Source organism: Serinus canaria, chromosome 17 (assembly GCF_022539315.1).
Source record: "Serinus canaria isolate serCan28SL12 chromosome 17, serCan2020, whole genome shotgun sequence".
Taxonomy (NCBI): domain Eukaryota; kingdom Metazoa; phylum Chordata; class Aves; order Passeriformes; family Fringillidae; genus Serinus; species Serinus canaria.
The window spans coordinates 10,828,108-10,849,725 of NC_066330.1; the positions used below are offsets into that span (position 1 = coordinate 10,828,108).

The following is a 21,618-nucleotide window of genomic DNA, read 5'->3' on the forward strand; positions in this document are numbered from 1 at the left end:
GCGTCAGGTCACCCAGGCCTCCAGATGCTGTGCTGGAAGGAGACAGGATTCTGCAGACAGCTGAGATTGCCTTTTCCCAGGAAGCCCTTGCAAGTGCCTTTCAACTAAAGCACTGGTCTCTAGCACATTATTTATTCCCTTCTTTTGGGTCATTGCAAAAAATAAGCTGTTTCTTTAATATTTTAATAATCAGCATGGTAAAATAGAATATATTTTTTTAAGTATTTGGAAGTTTATTAGTAGTGACGAATTTGTACAAAATTGATTGCAAGTCTGTCTTTATTAAGTATATATTCTTGATTTATCGTGATCTGTGAAGATTAAAATAAATAAAGCTGGTGTATGTCTCTGTGCCAAAGTGTAAGGCAAGGCACACCACTTATTTAATAGACAAGTCTAATTAAAGTCATTATCAGAGAGCCTCAGGTAAGCACTGGAAAGCAGTAGCCCTTCTGACTCTGTTTGTTCAGCTTATTTGCTCAGCATGTATTTCACCTGTCTTAGGAAACTGGGGACAAAGGAGCAGCAGACTTGCCCTTTTTTGTCTCATTTTTGTTTATGCTGCATGAATAATATGAAATGATGATATCTACTGCTTCTGAGATCTTGATTTTCTTGAATTCTGAGATCTTGATTTTCTTGAATTCTGAAATGTCTTCTAGAATTTGAATTCTGAAGTCCTCATTAGAACTTCTGATGAGGGTAACAACTTTAAATATGAATAGCATATTTTGCTGAATCTTTCTTGTCTGTAAATGACAATAAAGGAATTGGCATTAAGTAATGACTTCATAAGTCCATGCATACATGTTAATTAAAGTCAAGTTTCCATCTGCAGAGAGCACTTGAATATGATGAATAAAAATTACTCAGCAAAGAAAAGAGGGATTGCTCCAAGCTCTTAACACAATCGCAAAGGTAAACATGAAGACTCTATATGCCTTGGAAGCAGTAAATTAGCTTAAATGATCACAGAAACATTTACATTTCAAGAAGGCCTGTGTCTTCGAATAAATTAGGGTTATCAACTGTGATGAGTCACCAGTCTTACAGTACAAAATAAAAATTACTTAAACTCTTTTGCTGATTTCAGTCATAGTAAAATCAGACATGGAGGGCTCAGGCTGTGCTGTGATCATTCTCCAGAGCACAGCACTTGGTGTGGTTTCTGTGAGCCAGGTGAGTTAATTGCTCCTCAGACCTGTGCAGTGGGTTGATAGCTTTAAAGTTGTCACATCTATGAAACCATAATGCCAGCAGCATGTGCATGTAGAGACTGAAAACCATCACTTCATGCAAATGTTTGTCTTCTCAGATGGATATTATTCTGGGAATTATGTAATAGATTTCCTTCTGGGCTTTTAATTTGATGGGATCTTTCTGTAGTGAGTTCAAGTGTTGTCAGACAGGGAATTAAGAATTCACCATGGTTATTGATGCTAGCCTTCAAAAATATTTGTCAGAGCAAAGCTGAAATGTACTTGGAGGATACAACAGTTATCAAAGCAAAATCTTGGCAGTTTGGAGGAAGCCTGGGGTTTCTCTTGCATGTCCTCCTGCCCAGGCAGGGATGCAGCCTGTGGCACCACAGACCTGCTGTCACAGGAACTGTGCAGGGCTGGGAGTCACCAACCCAACTCAGCACAAGCTGGCCCTGCTCCTATGCCACCCAGTGCATAGGCAGTGGGGGGGAGAGAGAGTATTGATGCCCTCAGGCACAAACATGTGGCTTTTGACTCCAAAATTTGGGAGGTGAGCTGATGGGCAGGGCCAGTGCCCAGCCGTGTGCCAGCCAGCTGTGCCTGAGCAGAGAGGATGGGGCTGTGGGGCAGCATTTGCACCACTGACAACTCTAGTCTTGTCCAGGGGATCCAGAATGATGTTTCTGCAGGAGTGGATGCTGTGTCAGCCCTGCAGGGCTGCAGCCCTTGAGGGAGCTGGCTGTGCCTATGGATATTGATCTCTCCTTGCTGTCGTCTGGATGTTGGGAAGAGGGAGCCCTTCCTCTCAGCTGAGGTTTTTGTTTGAGTTCTATGGGAAATGTGGGAAAGGAAGGACTCCGTGGGGCAGTCCTGGATTACATTAGTGCAGCCAACTGACTTTATTGTCCATTGAAAATGGGCTAGGGTGTCTGTCCCCCATCTGTGGAACATCTGGAGGCAGAGGGGCAAGGACTTCTGAAATGTCCCTGAGTTGATAGGTTGTGCTCCCTCATCTATCCCAGCAGCAAAAAAAAATTATTGGGAGGCTTTGCATTCAGCTGGGTCCTGCTCCCAGAGGAGCTGATCTAGCACAGGGAAAGTCAAAAGGCCTGAGTGAATGAGTTGCACAACTGATCTCTGCAGGGGCTGAATCCTTTCTCCAAAGGTAACTGGTGCTGTGGTGTCTGAAATAACACATTATTAATTTATAGCTGAGAATTGCTCCCAGAACAAGGTGCTTCTTACACACAGACTTTATGGATTATCTGCTTTTTATTCACTTTCCCTTTGTGCTCTGTATTTAAATGGACACCATGATCAGGGCCGGGGCTCCTGTTGCACGGTGCTGTGGTAAAGTGGTGACACAGGATCTCAGTGCACAGAGATCTGTTACAGTGACCCTTCTGCTCAGACCCAGCTTGTTTTCCTTTCCTCAGAGGGAGACGTTGCTACGGCAGCTAGAGACAAATCAGCTGGATATTGATGCAACTCTGGAGGAGCTGTCAGTGCAGCAAGAGACTGAAGACCAAAACTACGAACTGTATGTCACTGAGCTGTCTTTTCTGCTAACTAACTGCTACTTTGGGTGTCACATGAATGTTGGGCAGCCCCAGCTGTGGCATGTGGCCAGGTTGAAAGGTCTAGCGAGTAACATTTAGGGATCCTTTGGATAAAATGTTGTTTTTGAATGTCATCACCTGAAGAAAAGCATGCAACTGGCGATCCCTGTGAAAGGTCTGGTTCCTACAGGCACGTGATTAGGGAGGGCAGGGCAGGTGGGGCTGAGCAGCACACCTGGAGCACATGCTGAAGTAGATAAAGTGCTGGAAGGGGATATTTTACATCTCTCAGCTGCTCAGCACACAAGGTTCCTCTCCTGGCTGCTGCACTCCTGTGTATTTTGTGTCTTATGACAGCAGAAAGTGATAGCAACAACACTGCTGTCTTTTGTTCCCTTTGAGCACTTCTGAAATCTTTGGTGTATTTCTGTGTCTGTTCTGCACCCTGGCTGCTTGTAATAGTGTTTTCTAGCTTTAGCCCTATAAAGCCAATACACCTGTAGCACAGTGAACAGGAATCCATGTTCTGTGAATTCCAATGACAAGGCCTTTATTGCAGTGGTGTGCAAGCCAGAAAAGTCAGCCTCAGAATGTATTGAAAAAAGATTATTTGCAGGCAGCTTTTGTTTGGAAATTGGAATCGATGATTATGAAATATTCATGCACAGGCTTTTGGACAAGCATTTTTCAGACCAAGTTTCAAGTTCTGTAACCTTGTTCAGCATGTTTTCCTTGGAGAGCATTGAAATCCACACAAAACAATGCTGTTTGCAGAGCATTCACCTCATTCTTCTCCTGAGGGACTAGTTAGTCACCTCTTGCCTTCAGCACTTCTCTTGATGTCCCTACTCAAAGGACTGGGCTGCGTGGGCTGTGCTGTCAGATGGTTTTCTGTAAAATAAATGGAGCCACAGGGGCTAGCTTCTCAGCCGGATAGCTGGTTCCCCACAGGGTAAGCGCCCCAGGCAAGCAGCCCTAGGCTGAACACCTCAGCCGTCCAGAGGCAGGGGTGCCCTAGGCCAGACCACCGCACAGCCGAGACCCCTAGCAAGCTCAGTGATTTCAGCTCTTTTGTGATTTCAGCTCTTAGCTTGCTCGTAGGGGCTGCGGCTGGCTGTGGCTCCTGGAAGGCAGACAAAATGAGAGAAGAGAAGGCGGCCAAGAGCGTTTCCACAATGGTTTATTCTGAGGGTCTCGCGAAGGGTCTTGAAGCTGCTCTTCTGGGGAAAATGGGCCCAGACGGCCTCTTTTATAGGGTTAGGGAGGATTGAAAACTGACCAATTGTAAGGGTTAGGGAAACTAGCCTATGGGGTCACAGAGAGATAAGGAGGACCAGAGTGAGGACTCCTGGTACAATTCCTATGACTCAGCAAATACCTATCTCTAAACACCCTCCACGGAGCCGTAGCAGGCCCTGCATCTGCTACAGTTTTCCATGTTTTTGTTTGTACTTCTTCAGTAATGAGAGGATACTTAATAGAACCAGGAGCTGGCAGAGCTGTTTCAAATTCACAGCACAAGATCTTGCTGTTTTGTCACGTCTTGCCCTTCCAGCAGCTTTAGTGTGTGCTGAGTCTCCATATGTGTCACTTCAGCTCACAAATCCAGCAGAAAAACAGGTTGGATGGGGCTAGGAGCAGCCTGGTCTAGTGAAGGGTGTCCCTGCCTGGGGCAGGGGCATGGAATAAGGTGAGCTTTAAGGTCCCATTCAACCTAGACTGGTCTGAGACTCTGTGGCTGTGAAATCTATCTTTGCTATATCTACCTCAGGGTTAGTCTGTGTTGGGTTGGCTCTGAGAAGAGATCTTAGATCTTAAAGGCAGCAGCAGCTGTGTGGTAGTGGTGGAGGGCTGGCCAGACCTCCTAGTTCCAGCAACAGGTATTAGACTGGGTCATCCCTCCTAATGTGACCCCACTGCCCTGCTGGGAGGCTGTAGTCACTGTCAGACTGCAGATTGACTTAACATGGCCTCAGAAATATCAGAACCTGACAGAGGAGGAGTTGATGAAATATTAAATGCAAGACTTTTCTCTAGGATTCTGGTTTAGCAAATAAAGTGACATTCTTATGCAGCTGGCCGGCTCCAGATATGTTCATATCTGTACTGAAGCCAAAGTTCTTCACTCTCAGAAAATAACACTTCTTTAGAGAAAGGGCTTTAAAATGCCCCTGGATGCTTCCTGACTAGAGGCACAGATCCCAAAAGAATAGCATCAGGGAGTGTCATGTGTCAGTACTTTGATCCCACTGACTAAAAGGAGCTATTTTAGGGTTTTTAAGGTTTTTCTCTGTACCCCAAGTGGAAATAGAGCGTCTGTTTGTTTAAATGGCACCTCTGTGGGACAGATGAGCTGCATAGGGGTTACTTCAGCCCTGGAGTTGAAAGGTATGCACTTCTTACACTCAGTTTTTATCCCTGCAGGAGGTCTCCAAACACGAGTTTTATAGCCAAAGACCTAATTTAAAGAAATATTCACATTCATATGTTAGAGAACCCAGGTTTGGCTAAAGCCTCAACCTTAGTAAACAGTTTGGGCTGGGAAACAGAGTACATGTGGACACATGTGGACACAGTGTGTGTTGGGAATCAAGAGCTTGCAGCGGTGAGGCAGGTCTGCAGAGCTCCTTATTAGGGCTTGGGAAGGTCCTTGCAGCCCTGCCCATCGGATGCCCATACCAGGTGTCTTGGTTTGAAAAGACAGGTGCCTGCTAAGGAAGGCAGAAGCCTCCCTTGAAAAGGAAAATGCAAACCCCCTCCCTCTGAATTATTATAATTTTGAAATTAAGGGGCTCTCAGGCAAAGATATGGGAGTAGGAATAACAGTTCTTTATTAGGAAAAAAAAATTAAAATTAAAAAAAAAAAAAAAAAGCGGTAATACAAAACAACACTGACAGAGTCAGAATATGCCCTGCTCCTCTGTGTGTCAGGGTAGTGGCACAGTCCCATCCCAGGGGGGCTCAGGGTGGTGGCACAGTCCCATCCCAGGGTGGCTCAGGGAGGTGGCACAGTCCCATCCCAGGGTGGCTCAGGGTGGTGGCACAGTCCCATCCCAGGGGGCTCAGGGTGGTGGCACAGTCCCATCCCAGGGGGGCTCAGGGTGGTGGCACAGTTCCATCCCAGGGGGCCTCAGGGTGGTGGCACAGTCCCATCCCAGGGGGGCTCAGCCCTCCTGCAGTGCCAGCTGTGGTTCTGCTGGAGCAGGGATCCTGCACAAGGGGGGAGTTTTCCTCTGAAGCTCCAGGGCTGCTGGAGATGGGCCTGCTCTCCCTCTGGGAATGCAGGGCAGGAGAAAGCTGCTCCTCTGGGAATGCAGTAGGCAAAGGCTGCTGTGCTGTTCCCAGAGCAGATTGGATCCAGGTAGGAATGCTTGGCTCCTCCCCTGGGCGGAGCATCTCCCTATGGGATGATGGAATTTTATCAGCCATGCAGGAACACTGACTGGCCCATTAACAGAATATATTTTCCAGAGGGAGGATTGGTTGTGGAAGACATAAAAAAAACTGCCCCACCTGGTTTTAACAGGTGGCCCAATGAACAGGAGATAACTGCCCCATACCTAACAGATGGCAATAGAATACACACCCGCAGCCAGATCTTGCATTTTCCAAACATAAGACACCAGGTTTAATATGCTAGGTCAGTGAATGTCCAAGTGAGCACCTGGTACATTGTGTGCTGCCACTTGCCCTGTTGTGTACAGCATGTGTGTTAGTGCAGTGTGACTTGGTGACCCTTGACAGATCACAGAACTGTGGAATCCTTAGGAGTGGAAAAACCCTCTGAGATCATCAAGTCCAGCTGTTAACCAAGTACTGCCAAAGCCACCACCCAACCATGTCCCCAGGGGCCACATCCACATTTTTCAAACACTCCAGGGATGAAAGCTCCACCACTATCAGGGTAGGCTGTTCCAAAGTCTGGCTGCCCTGTTTGTGAAGAAAGTTTCTCTAATATCCAACCTGAACCTCCTCTGGTGCAACTTGAGGCCTCTTTTGCTTTTTCCTTTTTATTGCTTGGTAGAGGAGCCCGACCCTCACCCGTCATACCTCCTGTAACGAGGCCTTTATATTAGTTGCTTCAGTTCAGACAGCACTGGGAGTTCTGCTACGGGTCACCCAAATTGCACAGTAAGGGGAGATGACTGCAGGTATTTGGGGCCGCAGGCCCTGGTGTGGCTGCTGCAGCACCTCCTCAGAGGCTATTCCTGCTCTCCTGCCATAAAATCAGGGCACAGAGCACAGCGAGGTGACAGCGCTAGGACATCTCCGTTATTCACCCCTGTGCACGTCTGGTAGCTGCTCTGTCACAGTGACCAGTGCTAAATTTGGCTCAGTGAGAACTGAAAGAGAACAAGAACTCTTCTTCCTGCTTTAGCGGGGGCGGGGGGGGAACCTGAGGACCTGATGCAAAATGTGGGTCCCAGAGACAACACAAGGTGGCACACGACACTGCCTCTTCCACCTTGCGTAAGCCAGCCTGGGCAGCCACTGCCTGGATGTGCCTGTGGGAGACACAGTCTGCTTCCAGTTCTTTCCCTGTGTTTAGGCTCCTCACTGCCTGACACACCTCTGGCCCCGGTACTGTCCCTGTGCTTTCAGACTTTACATTTTCAATGCTGCTAAAAGAACATTACAGCCCTTTTTGAATTCTTGAATTCTTATTAAACAAACAGTAATGACTTTTATGATGTTTTGAATTTGTACCTAATTTGCACAATTTCTCCATTTTTAATTGTACCCAGCTTATTTTCTGTTTTCAAGGAAAACTTGTATATGTTCAATGTGCCCATTCCCCCACAGAAGGGTGCCAGGGCTGGGCAGCCCTTTTGGTGAAGAAATTTTCCCCAATACTCAACCTAAACTTCCCCTGGCACAGCTTGAGGCTGTCTCCTCTCACCATGTTGGTGCCAGACCAGTGACTGCAGACAGGTATTTGGGCTCTCTTGCTGAGGACTCTGCTCTTGGGAGAGCCATTGCCCAAAGAGACAGCTTTAGTCACTGCAGAATCATTGGCTGGGGGATTGGGGTTTCATTTGCCTTTCTTCCACATTGATCATAGCTCATAGTTTCAGGAAGACCGTGGTGGTGAGTAACACCTGCACAGTGGCAGGAGGAGCTGCTGTTGGAGCTGTTCTCTGGCATCCTCCACTGTATGTAAATACAGGTCCTGAGTGACACCAGCTACAGGCTGAATTACCAGATGGGAAAGTAAACCCACTCCTGCTTTCTCTTCCCCTTGCCCCACTTTTATCTTCTCCACTTGCTGTGAATCCTTGTGGTCATCAGACAGGCCAGCAGCCAGCCTGATCTGGAATGGGACTTTATCTAGGTCATATTTTTTGGGGGTGCTGCATTAAGAGTTAAGTGCATCTAAGCCTGTCATCAGTCAGTCTTGATTGAGAAGTGGGGACATGAAGCATGTCCTGTATTTTACGGAGCAGGGAGTTACCCTGCTGCATCCATTTTGTCAGGTAGAAGATGGAATGACAGCAGGAATTAAACCTGCTTGGTCGTTGGTTCTACATTCAGGGACCCAGGCTAGGGGGATTGAGGCAGTGAGCCCAAAACAAACATGTGAAAATCTAACCCTTGCTAACCCCAGTTAAATTATGTCATCCAGCCGATTAATCTTCATTTTCACAATTAATAAAATAATCCAAAGCCTTTCTTGCCCCATGAACAATTTATCGGAGCACGTTAGAATGAGGAGCCAAAAAGCTTTAGGCTGCTCCCACCTTCAATATTAAATGAACATAAGCATTGACAATTTTAGGAATTGTGAGCTAACAAGTCCTTTTGTGTTTTTTGTGTTTGCCCTGGGGGCAGAGCAACAGTAACCTCAGGCCCTGATGAATTTTTGTTCCCACAGAGCGTGTTGATCTTTAAAATGCATAAAAGTCTCTTCTTGCGAGCAGGTTCAACCACCAGTGAATTATTCAGGAGTTTGAGGATGTTTTGGACATATTACTTGGTCTGTAATGGAAAGATTGAAAGGCAAATAAGGAGCCCCTGTGAGGGAGGACAGATGACCCACCTGGACATGCAGGATATATTTGCAGTCTCTGTATCCCAGTGGAATAAAGGTGCTCAGGTGTGAGTTCACCTTGTGCTTTAGTAGGACCTGGTCTGCTACTTCCAGAGTGGGCACAAAGCTACTTATTCCACAGTGAGGTTTTGAGTGAGTCCTTTTCCAAAGGTCTGATGGATAGAATGAGGAATGGACAGATTGTGTAGAATCTGAGAAAAAACAGACACATGGCAGGTTTGGCCTGGTGTGTTCCCAGAACAGCCACATTTGGGCCTCTGAGGAGTGTGTGTAAAGCCAGAGAAAGCATTCATGCATTATGTAGTATTTTCAAAGTGTGGAGGGTGCTTAGACACCTCCATTCTAGAAATTACTGTGAGCTTGCTGGCAGCATTTAATGTGTGCTGGTTTTCCACCCACCTCCCTCACAGAAGATCTGTCTATAAAAACTCAGCAGAGCTGGTTTATGCAGCCTTTGTAGATAGAACCAGTGTCAGACCACCCTGATTTCCCCAGTGTCACAGCACAAGGTTTGGCCCACATGTCTAGCTGGTCAAGGTGACATGAAGCACACGTGTCACAGCTGTCCTCAGTGCTGTGCTGGGGCAGGAGTCTGTGTTGTGCTGTCCCCAAATAACCATTTGTATCTTCCTCTAAAGAACTTGCTGTCTCCTGTTTTTATGCCCTTCACACACGACAGGTGACAAAGATACAGGAGCACAGGTGCAGACAAAGCCTGCATGTGTTTTATACTCCAGTCTGGTTGCACTGGAGGGAAGGATGACACTCTTTATACTTCAGTTATATAGTGGGGTTTTTTTTCCTCCAGCTCTTGAATTTCATGTATTTCTGGAGGAAAAACAGGTGGTAGTCGCAGCCTTCCCTCCCTCTGGAGCTGGCTACTTTCCCAGAACAAAGCAGGTTGTTTCCAAAATGGGCAGCTTTGGCAGAACCACGTACAGTAAATCTTTAAATACTCTGGTATTGTTAAGAGTTTTCTGTGCTTTGTTGAGTCCAGCTTTAACTATTCTTTGAGCTTCTGTATACTGATGTGACTCCATACATTCTTTTTGTGTCTCCTTGTTTCCAAATCTTCAGTGTACAATCATCTTATCCTACCTGAGTCAGCCAGTTGCCTCGATGGTGGGACTTAGCAGCTTGAGGCTCAGAGGTTGTTCATTCTGGTTTCAAACCATGTTGGTGATTTAGGTATTCCCACAGATAGTCAAGAGAGCAAGTACTGCTGACAGCAGTACCTTGACTCCTGGGTGCAGCAGTGCCCAGGCTTGCAGGCTTCCATCCAGGATTGCTGTTGCTATAACAGGAACAGGGGTGTATGTAGATCATCTGGGATTAATCTCTCCTCACAGCTGGGAGGCAGGAGTCTTTAATGCTGAGTGGGTCTTGGGAGGAGGAGGAGTGAGTACCACAAAGCAGAGCTGTTCAGATCTCCTGTCTTTGGCTCACCAGAGGGCCTGGATCAAAGCTAAGAGAGGACGAATGGCAGAATTCAGCACATGTGATGTGGAGCCGAGGAGTTGCACATTGTATGCAGGCAAAGCTCACAAACAACTTTGCAGGCCATGGCAATTCACTTAGTTTGGGGATAAAGAGCCTTGGCTTTGTTGTATGGGGGCTGAATAGCACGGCCTCGTGGTTTGTCTTTCCCACCCCACAGGCGCCGTGCATACCCTGCTTGGAGGATGCGGAGTTGTGGCCCCCCTCCTCACGAAGGGAGCACAGCAATGGAGAGGCATTGAGCACACACTATCATGTTCTTGCAGCATGTGTGATGTATTGTACACCTTCCAAACCAACCTGATGCAGTCTCCACAGCGCTCAGTGCAGGAGTTAAACTCCTTTATGTCTTTTCTGTGGTGCATGACAAATCCATCCAACATGAATGTGTTGCTGTGCAGCTCGCCCCAGGAGAGGGAGGATGAGGACTGGATGCTGCATCACATACTCTGAACTCAGCTCTGCCGGGAGCTTATGTTGATGTAGCCAGTGTTCTGGGTGGAATAGGCACATTGTCTTGGCCTGGATCCTGGTGGAAGCATCAGTGAGAACACCACAGCATGGCACTGATGTAGGTGCCTTGACAGTCTTCAGCTTCGTCATAAGGGACAGTGGAGGTGCAGCTCCAATCTCTGCTCTCTGTGATCAGGGCAGGATGCAGGGAATGGCTGGAGCTGCATCAGGGCAGGTATAGGTTGAATATCAATGGACAGCTCGTGACAGCCAGGCTCTGGCATGGTTGGGATTGCAGTCCTTAGTCCAGACTTCCAGAATGAGTGAGGCAAGTCTTTCCCAGCCATTCTCATGTGGACAACTGGGAGCAAGAGCACTTTTTCTCCCCCTTGAGTAGATGACAATTTTGTTTGTACTGTTGAATTTCTTCCTATTTCTGTTACTTAGGATCGTCCGGTTCTATCTGTATCTTGTCCCTGTCTATGTTGCCTCACTAACTCTGCTTTTTAGTGCTGCCCTTGATCTCCACTTTACCCAGCTACTTAGTTAGGAAGTACTGCTGGTTTTCCAATTCAAGTAATGGCTTCCTGGGGCTGTTGCTCCGTACAGATCCAGACACTGCTGGTCACAATGTATATTATTTTGTTCCTTAAAAGAAAATCAGGTTACTGCCTTAAAATAGGAAATCATATCTCAAGGCTTAGAGTCTCTTAGCCCCCTGTTTGTGTTCTGCTCAGCAGTCAATCCAGGGAAGGTTCTGGCTGGCTCAGGTCCTGAAGGACAAGGTCATGCTCTGTGTGGGAGAGGAGGCTCTCCCTTCACACTCTCATTGCCTGGAGCACAACCAAAATTGTCTTGTAGAACCAGCTGAATCCAGAGCCTCTATGCACAAATTCATTAAGCTTAATGAAATGAGAAGTGAGACTGGGATGTGCTGGGTGTTACACAGGATACTTTTTTGGGTGTCCTCTCTGTATCTCTCAGCTGTGCAGTGTGTGGCAGATCTGTTTTTCAGACCATTTTAATGGCAAAAACTTGTCTCTGTCCACGTTTCTCTGCACACAGTGTGTGAAACTGCAGGCTGTGGAGGGAGGCTTGGGTTAGGTTTGGGTTTCTTTTGGAAAAGGAAAGAGCTTTTCACTCCCTATAGTGGTACAGGCTTTAATGTTCTTCCAGTCGGGAACCCAGCCAGGGCCTCAACCTGCTCCAGTGCTCCTGCTACTTGGCTCCAGGGCCTCTCACACAGAGGGGGAGTGTGTGCAGGGGAGAGCCTGCATGTGGATCTGCACCCTGCAAGAAGGGTAATGGCAGTCAGTCTTCTCTGAGCCCTCAGGACAGCTTTTTTCTTTGGATATTCAAGGATTCTCCTCTCAAATCCATTCTTGGCTGATAAAGAGGTTATTACAGCAGTTTTCTTGAGTACTGCGATTTGTTCTGCAGAATGTAAAAACATGCCATTCCTACAGCACTTACTCCTTTAGAGACATGTCCAACAACTGACTTCAGGTTGCATTTCAAACCCTGGTATGTTATTATAGTCTGTCTATTCAGGGAGTTTCCAGTACTGTTGCAAATAAGTTTCATCCTGTAGTGCAGAGCAGGTTGGGATTCTCCACACCTCAATGCAGATGGGGTGAGTTCAGCTCATGTGGGTAAACATGAGCTTTATTGAGATTTATTGTGACCCAGGAAGTCACAGTGTCAGTGGAAGCAGATCCATACCCTCCCAAACCCAGCTGAAAGCAGACCCATACTCTCCCAGCTCAGCACACAGCCAGATGAAAAGGGCTTATATAAAGGAAGGAGTAGGACTTTTTATATGAGGAGGTAGTGACAGGACAAGGGGCAATGGTTTTAAACCGGCAGAGGGCAGAGTTGGATGGGAAGAAATTCTTCCCTGTGGGGATGGGGACGTCCTGGCATAGGACGCCCAGAGAAGCTGTGGCTGTCCCTGGATTTCTGGAAGTGTCCAAGGCCAGGCTGGACTTGGAAAATCCTGGCCTAGTGGAAGGTGTCCCTGCCCATGACAGAAGTTGGAATGAGATGAGCTTTAAGGTCCCTCCCAACCCAGAGCAGTCTGGGATTCTGAGATTCACCATTTATCTTCCCCACAGGTTCCTGGAAATGATGGAAGCCCGAAGCCAAGGACACACATCACCACTAGCAACGAACGGGCAGAGCCCCTCCTCCGGCTCCCAGTCACCCATCGTACCTCCGAGTTCTGCATCGACGGGCAGCTCCAGCCCCAGCACCCCCCAGCCGCCGCTGCCACTTGCCACAGGCGCCACCATTTCTCCTGACCCTGCCTCATCCTTCTCAGCAGTGCCTGCCCCCGTGGCCCCGCAGCCCCCCGCAGCTCCCGCAGCCCCTCTGGCCACGGCCCCTCCGCCCAAGCGTGGCATCATCGCGCGGCTCTTCGGGACATCCCCCGCAGCCGAGCCCACTCCTCCCCAGCCAGGTAGGTGCTGGTGCTGTCCTGGCAGGATTTGATCCATAGGCCTTCCAGTTTTCATTTCATGTTTTCTCTGTGAGAGGCTGAGCAGACAGGTGTGTGAAGGCCACAGGTGCCATGCTTGTGCAGCGGGTATCCAGGGAGACTTGGGCTGTCATTCTCTTTTTTCCCCTGATCAGCATTTTTGTTTGTCTCTGTTCTGGATGGGGACTGTGCCCAGCCAGCTGGGTGGTGGCTGTAGCATAGTTAAGAGGAAGATCCTGAACACACAGGAGACACTAATAAAATAAGTAAAATGTCAGGGTCTTACCAGGAGCAAATAATGCCTCTTGAATAGCAAAAAAATTACTTAGAGAAGCTATTCGAAGTGCCATCCTTGCACACGTGTGGCAGTCCGGAGGGGTTCCTGTGCGTAACAGAGAGAAGCGGAGCACCAACTTTAAAGGTCATTCAGCCAGAAATGGTCATGTAGGTCCAGGCTCCACACCAGATCCCCCTCTGGGGAAATCTGATCCTTCAGAGCAGGTCTGGGAGGAGGGAGCCCTCGGATGCTGCCTCAGCACTGGTACCCACTGGAGCAGCACAGCCCTCGGTCCAGAGCCTGCCAGACAGAGTGCCAGGCAGAGGCATCAAGGGTTTGTTGCATGTCATTTTACTGATCTGGACCATCATTTGTTTGTCACATTCGCTTTGTTTGCTGAGCTAACTGGAGCTGCAGAGCTGGCACTGCCTAAAAATCATGACATGGTTTGAGTCACCCTTTGGAAATACCTTCCATCTCACACTGGCTCACAGTGCTCCTGAGACACCCACAGAGAGAAAGGAGGAGGTGCTGGGGACACGGGTTGCAATTTCAGATGTTGAAATTGTCTGGTTTTAGATCTGCACACAATGTTCTGCATCCTGTGCCTCTTCCCAGATATGACACCATGCACCCATTTTGATTTGTTTATGACTCTTCCTACCCAGAGAAAACAAAACAAAAACCAGAAAGGAGAGGAGACGTAGAAATTCCTTGTCAATGAAAACAACCTTTATCATTTTGATCTGTAGAAAAAAAGACAAGTGGTCTACTATCTGTTACGGTGGTTGGGTTCGGAGTTTTTCTTTTTCTTTTCTTTTTTTAACTCCTTCTTAGCTTGACAGCTGTTTCAGGCTTGTGACTTTCAGCCCTGATATCTCGGAATGCTTAGGAGCAGTTGCAAAAGGCAGCCAGGAAGAGCTGATGTGTCAGTGTTGCAAAGTTTCAGTGATGTGCCAAGGGCCTGCACCTCCACTGGAATGTAGCCAGGCACTGGAAAGCAGCTAAAAAATCATTGTTACCAAGTAATACTTGGTTTTTCTGGGAGCTACTATTTAAGATTTCTCTTGAAGTCTTGGAGTAGTAATTCTTTTGGCTGTGGTTTAGCTTGCACCAATGCTACTCTGTGGCATTAGTGGTACTGTTGGTATGCAGAAGTCATCTGAAAGTTGTGCTAAGGAGAGTGAAATCTAGAAAAAAAAGGCACAAGTCTTGCTTTACCTAAAAGAAAAGTCTTGATGTGAAGTGCAGCATAAACAGAGGAAAAACATTGAGTATTGCAAATTCTGGAAAGGTTAATCACTTCAGGCTTCTTAGTTATGCTAATTTCATGAGTTTTCATCCTGATACCTTGAAGATGGGTAAAGGTGTTTCTGCAAATTAACTGTATTAAAGTCACTCTCTATTTGAGGTAGCTCTTGAGCTTTTGTTTACACAAAACATCTAAAAGCACAGTGTGAGCAATTCTGCCTTGGACAGTTACAGCTGAAAAAAGCAAGAGGATAGGAGAGAGGGTGAACTGAACAGTGTGGAAAAGGTAAGAGAATAGTGAAGAGACATCCCCCAGGAGCAGCGCACATAGCACAGGTGTAATAAAACCTGTGGAACAGTCAGTCATAGCATTCCCTGGAGAGCAGAGCCAGGTCTTGCCAGGGAGGTTTTCCGTCTGTATAAAAGCCTGGTTCAGCCTGGTGCATTCTAAACCATAGCAGCCATGATCTGTGAATGCCTTCCTGTCAGACTCTGGGCTGTTTTATATCCTGTTCATAACCTTCCTCTTCCCTCGCTGTGGAGCCAGGGTCCTGCCTCATGGCTGCTGCCGCTCTGGGCAGCACAGATCTGGAAAAAGCCAATTTCTGTCTTGCTTGTGGTGACACTAGTGTTTTACAACTCCTGTTGCTAATGCAGATCCTGCTGCTGTCACTCCTCCCCCCAACCCTGCAGCCCCTGCTAAGGTGCAGAGCGTGGAGGACTTTGTTCCTGAGGACAGCCTGGACCACAGCTTTCTGGAAGACCCAGCGCCGCAGAAAGACAAAGGGAAACCACAGGCTAAACACCGTATGGATAGTGAAAGGTAAGGAAAGGAGGGTGGCAGCAGGGAGGGCAGGTCCCCAGCAGGGACACACCTGGATGTGCAGCCTGGCTAACGTGGTACAACCATTCCCTGATTCCAGAGCAGTTAGCTGCCCCAGAGGCTTTCTGGCTGTGCTATGGTCAGTCATAGCATTCACTGTTTCCCATTTAGTGACACACACTGCTCCCTGGGAAGGAGGAACATCACAAAAAGCAGACTATCACCTTCCTGATGCTTCTGTTTTGCTTTGTGCTCAGATTAAACCACTGGGCCCTTTGGGTCAGGAAGGGATTTTCCTTCTGGCCGAACACACCGAATCATTTGAGATATTTTCCTCCTGGAACGTAGTGCACTTTGCAGGGATACTGTGTTTTGCTTAATGAATATTTTCCTTCTGTTGAGGCACAAAGTGTGGCCAAATTCCTCTATGACTTGGTAATGTCATTCCTGAGGCACTATAAAGGGATTTGGGGTATGGTGGGGGACACTTGGGAGCACTCTATGGCTCTGTGGGATTCTGGAAGGAAGGATGGAGAAAGTCCATGCTCCTTTGGGAGTGTCACTGCATGGTTGCCTGTAGAATCAAAAAAAACTCTTAGGGGGTGCCTTTATTTTTCTCTGTGTCTAGTGTTTCTTCACAGAATTTTCTCACTAAATTGGAGAGACAGAGACTTGATGGATGATAGGGAATGGGTTGGATATTCACATCCAGAGAGTAATGATCTATGGCTCAGTGTCCAGTTGAAGATGGGTGGTGTTCGTCAGAATCTGTACTGAGACATGGACTTCATCCATGAAACAGGGGGATTGAGGACACCCTCATCAGGTTTATCAATAACACCAAGCTGAGTAGTGTGGGTGACACTCCTGAATAATGGGATGTCATCCAGAACCTGGAAAACATGGGAAGTGCCCCATGGGAACCTCATGAGGTTCACCAAGGCCAAGCTCAAGTTGCTGTACCTGGGTTGGGGCAACCTCTGGGATCAATTCAGGCTGGAGGGTGAAGGTATTGTGTGCAGCTCTGAGGAGAAGGACTTGGGGGTGCTGGTGGGTGAGAGCTGGACTGGCCCCAGCCCTGAAATCCCCCATGCCGTGGGCTCATCCCCAGCATGGGCAGCAGGGAAGAGGGAGTTCTGCCCTGCTCAGGTGAGACCCCACCTGCAGAGCTGCCTCTGGCCCTGAGGGCTAGCATCAGGAGGATGTAGAGCTGTTGTAGAGAGTCCAGAGGAGGCCGTGGAGATGCTCCAAGGCCTGGAACCCCTCTCCTCTGGAGCCAGGCTGGGGGAGCTGGGGGTGTTCACCTGGAGAAGACAAGACTCTGGGGAGATGTTATTCCTGCCTTTCAATATTTAAGGGAGGATGAGGGCAAAGGTTTTAGCAGGGCCTATTGCAATAAGACAAGAAATGGTGGTTTTAAACGAAAAGAGGGGAGATAAACTAAAAGAGGGGGGATTCAGACTAGGTATAAGGAAGAAGGATTTTACAACAAGAGTGGTGAGGCCTTGGCACAGGTTGCCCAGGGAAGTGGTGGATGCCTCATCCCTGGAAACATTCCCAGTCTGGCTGGATGGGGCTCTGAGCAACCTGATCCAGTTGAAAATGTCCCTGCTTAGTGCAGGGGGTTGGAACACGCTGAGCTTTAAGGCCCCTTCCAACCCAAACCAGTCTGTGATTCTATAATTATCTCCTCAAAATGGCAGAGCTGTGCTTATGCCATAAGCTGTATTTTCTCTTTTTTTTTTTCCTTTTTTCCTTTTCCTGGCTTTGATGTTTTTTAACAAAAAAAAAAAAAGGGGGGGGGGGGATTGTGTACACAGAGCTGCTCAGACAAGAGAATGTGCAGCAAGCTGTCTGAAAGCAGACTGCCTCTTAAGAGGTGACCTAAGCATAGTCTCAGGCTCTGTATACCTTACTCAGAATATTCCTTGCCTGCTGCCTCTTATCATCAACACTGGATTAACCAGGAGATTAAGCGTGGACACTGCTCATCTGTGAATTCTTCCTCTTTTGACATCCTTGTCAAGACCCAGTGTTCTCTACTTCAACCACAGCAACCTTAAATCAGTGCTGTTTGTGAGGCTCAGTGCCTGTGTAATGCAGGTCAGCCTGAATCATCATACCTTGTGATGGCAGAACACGTGGATGTTTTAATAAAACTTTAAAAAAAAAGGCAAGAAAAAAGTGGTGGTTGCTGGCAGCATGCTGGCCTACAAAGCGTCTTGCTCGTGGCTGTGGCAGAGCTGAGGTATTTTTCTGGGTTTAACAAGGATTTGTCAGAAGAGCCAAGCCTGACCTCCTGAGGGACTGGGTCCTGAGGTGCCCTCAGAGCTCTGGAGCTGCAGTTCTACTGTGGGTGAGAAACAGAGGTTTCTCTGCTTCAGAGTATCAGTCAGTGGAAGCAAATAAGTGTTAAACTGTATAAAAAATCAAACATGTTGGACAGGGGTGCGGGAACCCTGCTCTTTTGTTTAGAGTTCATGCTTTGCTCACAGTGATACCCAGTGCAGTCATAACAGCTCTGTTTCCCTGGGAGAAGACATTGCAGCACAATGCTGCAATGTCCCTGCAAATTCATATGCTCATTACTCCTCTGCAACCTGGCATCCATGGCTTGCTCTGGTTTCTTCTATATATCACGCAGTTTTCTTAGTGGTCTGGCAATTTTCCATTCTGTTTCTTGCCAAAAAGGGCCTACTAGAATAAGCCAGATGTGCAGAAATTCAGAGATGCAGACGTGGTTCTGACCATCACCTGCAATAACTGGTTTCTTTCAGGATGTCACTTACAGCCCCACAGCAGCTAGGAACCATATTCCAGTTCTGTAAGCACTGTCCTCGATAATCAGCTTCTGCTGCAGTGAGGAGGTGGTTGTAAAAATCTGCTGCAGAAATTTATCTCTGATCTAGAGAACACAGTAGATCTGTGGAATCACTCAAACCTTGGGGAGATTTTATTGGTTTCAAAAAATGGAATCCTGGAGGCTGCTTTTCCCCTGTATCTGAGTGAAGAACAAGGCCTGAGAATGTCCCAGCAAGATGCATTCAGGTCTCATGCTCATTTTGAAGCAGATACCTGAGTGTTGAGCTTACATGGCTCACCAGCATGCCTGGGTGTGCTGTAGCCAAGGGTAAGCTTCAGGACTGAAGTGTCATTGAAGTTGTGGCAGAATAATGGGCCATGATTTGAGAATCTGTGAAATTACTTCTCCTACCCAAGAGGAATCGCCTTGTTGACTCTGAGCAAGAGTCCTGCAGGGAACTCTGGAACATCTCGGTGTACTGAGGTACATTACTAGGGTTGGAAGGCAGCTTGGGGGCTATCCAGTTCAACCTCTCCCCTTCTCCTGGGCCACTCAGAACTGGTTTTCCAGAACCGTTTCCAGATGGATTTTGAATATCTCCAGAGAATCCACAATCTCTCTGGCAACCCATGCCAGTGTTCAAGCATGCTCTCAGTGGAAAAAGTGTTTGCTTATATTTGTGGGGAACCTCCTGAGTTACAGTTTGTGTCCCTTGCCTTTTGTCCTGGCACTGGGCAGCACCAAAAAGAGCCTGTTTTCTTCTTCTTTGTACCTCCTTCAGCTGTTTAAATACGTTATAAGGTCTCCTCAAGCCTTCTCCAGGCTAAGCAGTCCTGGTTTTCATGTGGGAGAGCCCCTTCCTCATGTGAGCAATGTTCCAGTCAGTTAATCGTCCTCATGGCCCTTCAGCTGGATTCACTCTCTCTTTGCTGTGCACTGGACTCCAGCTGTGGCCTCACCAGTGCTGAGCAGAGGGGCAGCATCACCTCTCTGATCGTTTGGCAGTTCTTTGCCTCATGAAGACTAGGACACCATTGGCCTTGGCAGCAGGGGCACCTTGTTCAGCTTGGCATGCAGTGGCGTCCTGGGTTTTGTTCAATGGCATGTTATGGTTCTCTGACTTGCAGTAGAGAACTCCCAGAATCAGTTTCTTTACCAGTTAATTAGGAAGGTGTTTCAGTCTCACGATTTGCTGTTTCAGAGCTTAATTTGTTGCTCTTTAACCTGATGCCCTGAGCCAGCATGGATATGAGTGCACCAGAGGACCTAATCTGGCTCCAAAGCATCTCACCCTTGGCTCCTGCTGGGTCAGGCAGCCTGGGTCCCTGAGGGGGGGCTGAAGGTGTCTGCAAGCCAGTTTATGCTTTACCTGACAGTGTTCCTGATCTTCCTTTTCTGCATTCTTTAGACATTTATCTTAAACATGGATTAGATGTCTGTCCTTACATCTGAAGGGCTTTGAAGTGGTTCTTTGCTTTTATGGATCTGTTATGGATTCCATGATGCCCAACTGTGCTAGCCCAAGGGAGGGAAGGTTCACATTAGAAGACCAACATCTCCTAGAACAGCCGTGCAGGCTCATCCTGCAGTGTGGGATTCCCTCAGCTTACCTGCTTTATTAGAGCTTGGGTTTTTACTCTTTCATTAGCCCCACAAAAGGATGTGAGAGGAGCCCTTGAGCTCCTGGGGCTGTGGGAATGCAGCCCAGCTAGGTTTGAGGCTGTGAGCTTAGGTTGCATCCGGGTTTGTTTCTTCCCCAGCAGCCAATCTGTGACACACTGGAGGCTCACAGAGGACACCCCAGCAGGCTCTGTGGTCACTAGCTCAGAGCAGACCTCAGCAGCATCATTTTTAGGGGGTACCTGTACCTGCAGCCACACTAGCTCAGTGCTCATGCCAGCTTGGCAGTGCTTTAAGGGCTGCAGGGAGCGGTGCAAATTGCTTGGCTTTGCATACTTTGCTTTCCTTCCAGCTGGAAGCTCAGGACCACAAGCTGATCCTAGTTTTGCCTTGTCAGAGCCTGTTTTTACTGAAGCAGTGATTTTCCTGATGTACATTCACTCCACTGCTCTGCTCTTATGCTGTTGCTCAGCGATCTGTGCTGGCTGGAGATGGAAGCAGGGTTCTCACTGCAGAAGGACATGACCCACTTTGGTGAGGGGGTGTACACATGGGGGTGTACACCCATTGGGACTGGGAAAGCTGGAAATGCTGCAGGTCTGTGTGGAGTCTGGAAGTGTCAGGAATCTCTTTGAGCCCCTGTGCCTAATAGAGCAGTGATGTGTTTTGGAAAGGCAATGTATCTAGTTCAGAATAATATCCTGCCATTTTTAGGATGCAACTCCATTTTATTTTCAGTGCATTTCAGGAGAAAACCCTGCCAGTGCTTTGAAAACCTCAGGAATCACTCACTTGTCATTCCTTCAGCTTTGGGGGCTGCTTGGGCACCAGTTTTCCTCTCCTTTGTGTGGCTGGGCTGTGTGCCTCCATCCTGGCATAGTGTGAGAGCTGCAGTGTAAGTGATGAAGGGGCTCTTCAGCAGCCTGGCCCTGCTCAGTAGGGCACTGAGAGCAGGTCCTGAGAACGGAGGGATCTGCGCCAAGAGCAGAGGGAGGGCCTGGTCCTGGTCTTAGCACTCCAACCCAGACAAGCATTGGTTGTGATCACTGGTGTCCCATTGTCACAAACAACTCCATTGTCTGTTGGCAGATGTATTAACTCTTTAAAACTATCTTGTCAAGCAGTACCCAGCCATGTAGAGGAGCCAGAGTGAGCAGTTGCCATCATCCCAACTGGGTTTAGAGTATTTCTCATCTCACCAGCACACCATACTCCACTGTCTTCCAGTGCTTGTCCTGTGCTGGGAGCACCACTTACTTCCAGTTAAAGGATTTTAGGGTTTTGTTTGTCTGTACAATCTAATCTGTTCCAAGCTATAATATGTTTTTTGTCTCTGTATAAAAAGAAGGTTGTGCTTATACCATCCAGGTGGCATCATTAAAAGGGCAGAGACTTGCATGTGGGGTTATCAGGAAGGACCTGGTTATCTCTTGTGGATGAAACAAATAGAACAAGGAAAGATGATGGCAGAGGCTCATCAGCTGAGCCTGACATGAGCACATATTTCAGAAAGTGTTAAAATTGAGTCCTAGGGATATTCAGACAAGAATCTTCAATTTCAGCTGCAAAGCTCTCTCAAGCTGCCTTTGAACATAGAACTGTGCTACA

At 47.7% G+C, this 21,618-nt stretch overlaps 1 protein-coding gene across 4 annotated transcripts in view; it reads left to right on the top strand.

The window, feature by feature from the left end:
• The window catches only part of RABL6 (RAB, member RAS oncogene family like 6), a 54,073-nt gene that overhangs the window by 23,625 nt on the left and 8,830 nt on the right, over nt 1-21,618 (top strand). For 3 of the 4 annotated variants that reach the window (XM_009093540.4, XM_050980816.1, XM_050980817.1), the window contains 3 exons: nt 2,639-2,742; nt 12,875-13,218; nt 15,422-15,587. In XM_009093540.4, coding sequence (XP_009091788.1) covers nt 2,639-2,742; nt 12,875-13,218; nt 15,422-15,587 — 614 coding nt within the window. The remainder of the gene's footprint in view (nt 1-2,638; nt 2,743-12,874; nt 13,219-15,421; nt 15,588-21,618) is intronic. The other variant, XM_018917900.3, reaches the window with a different exon arrangement.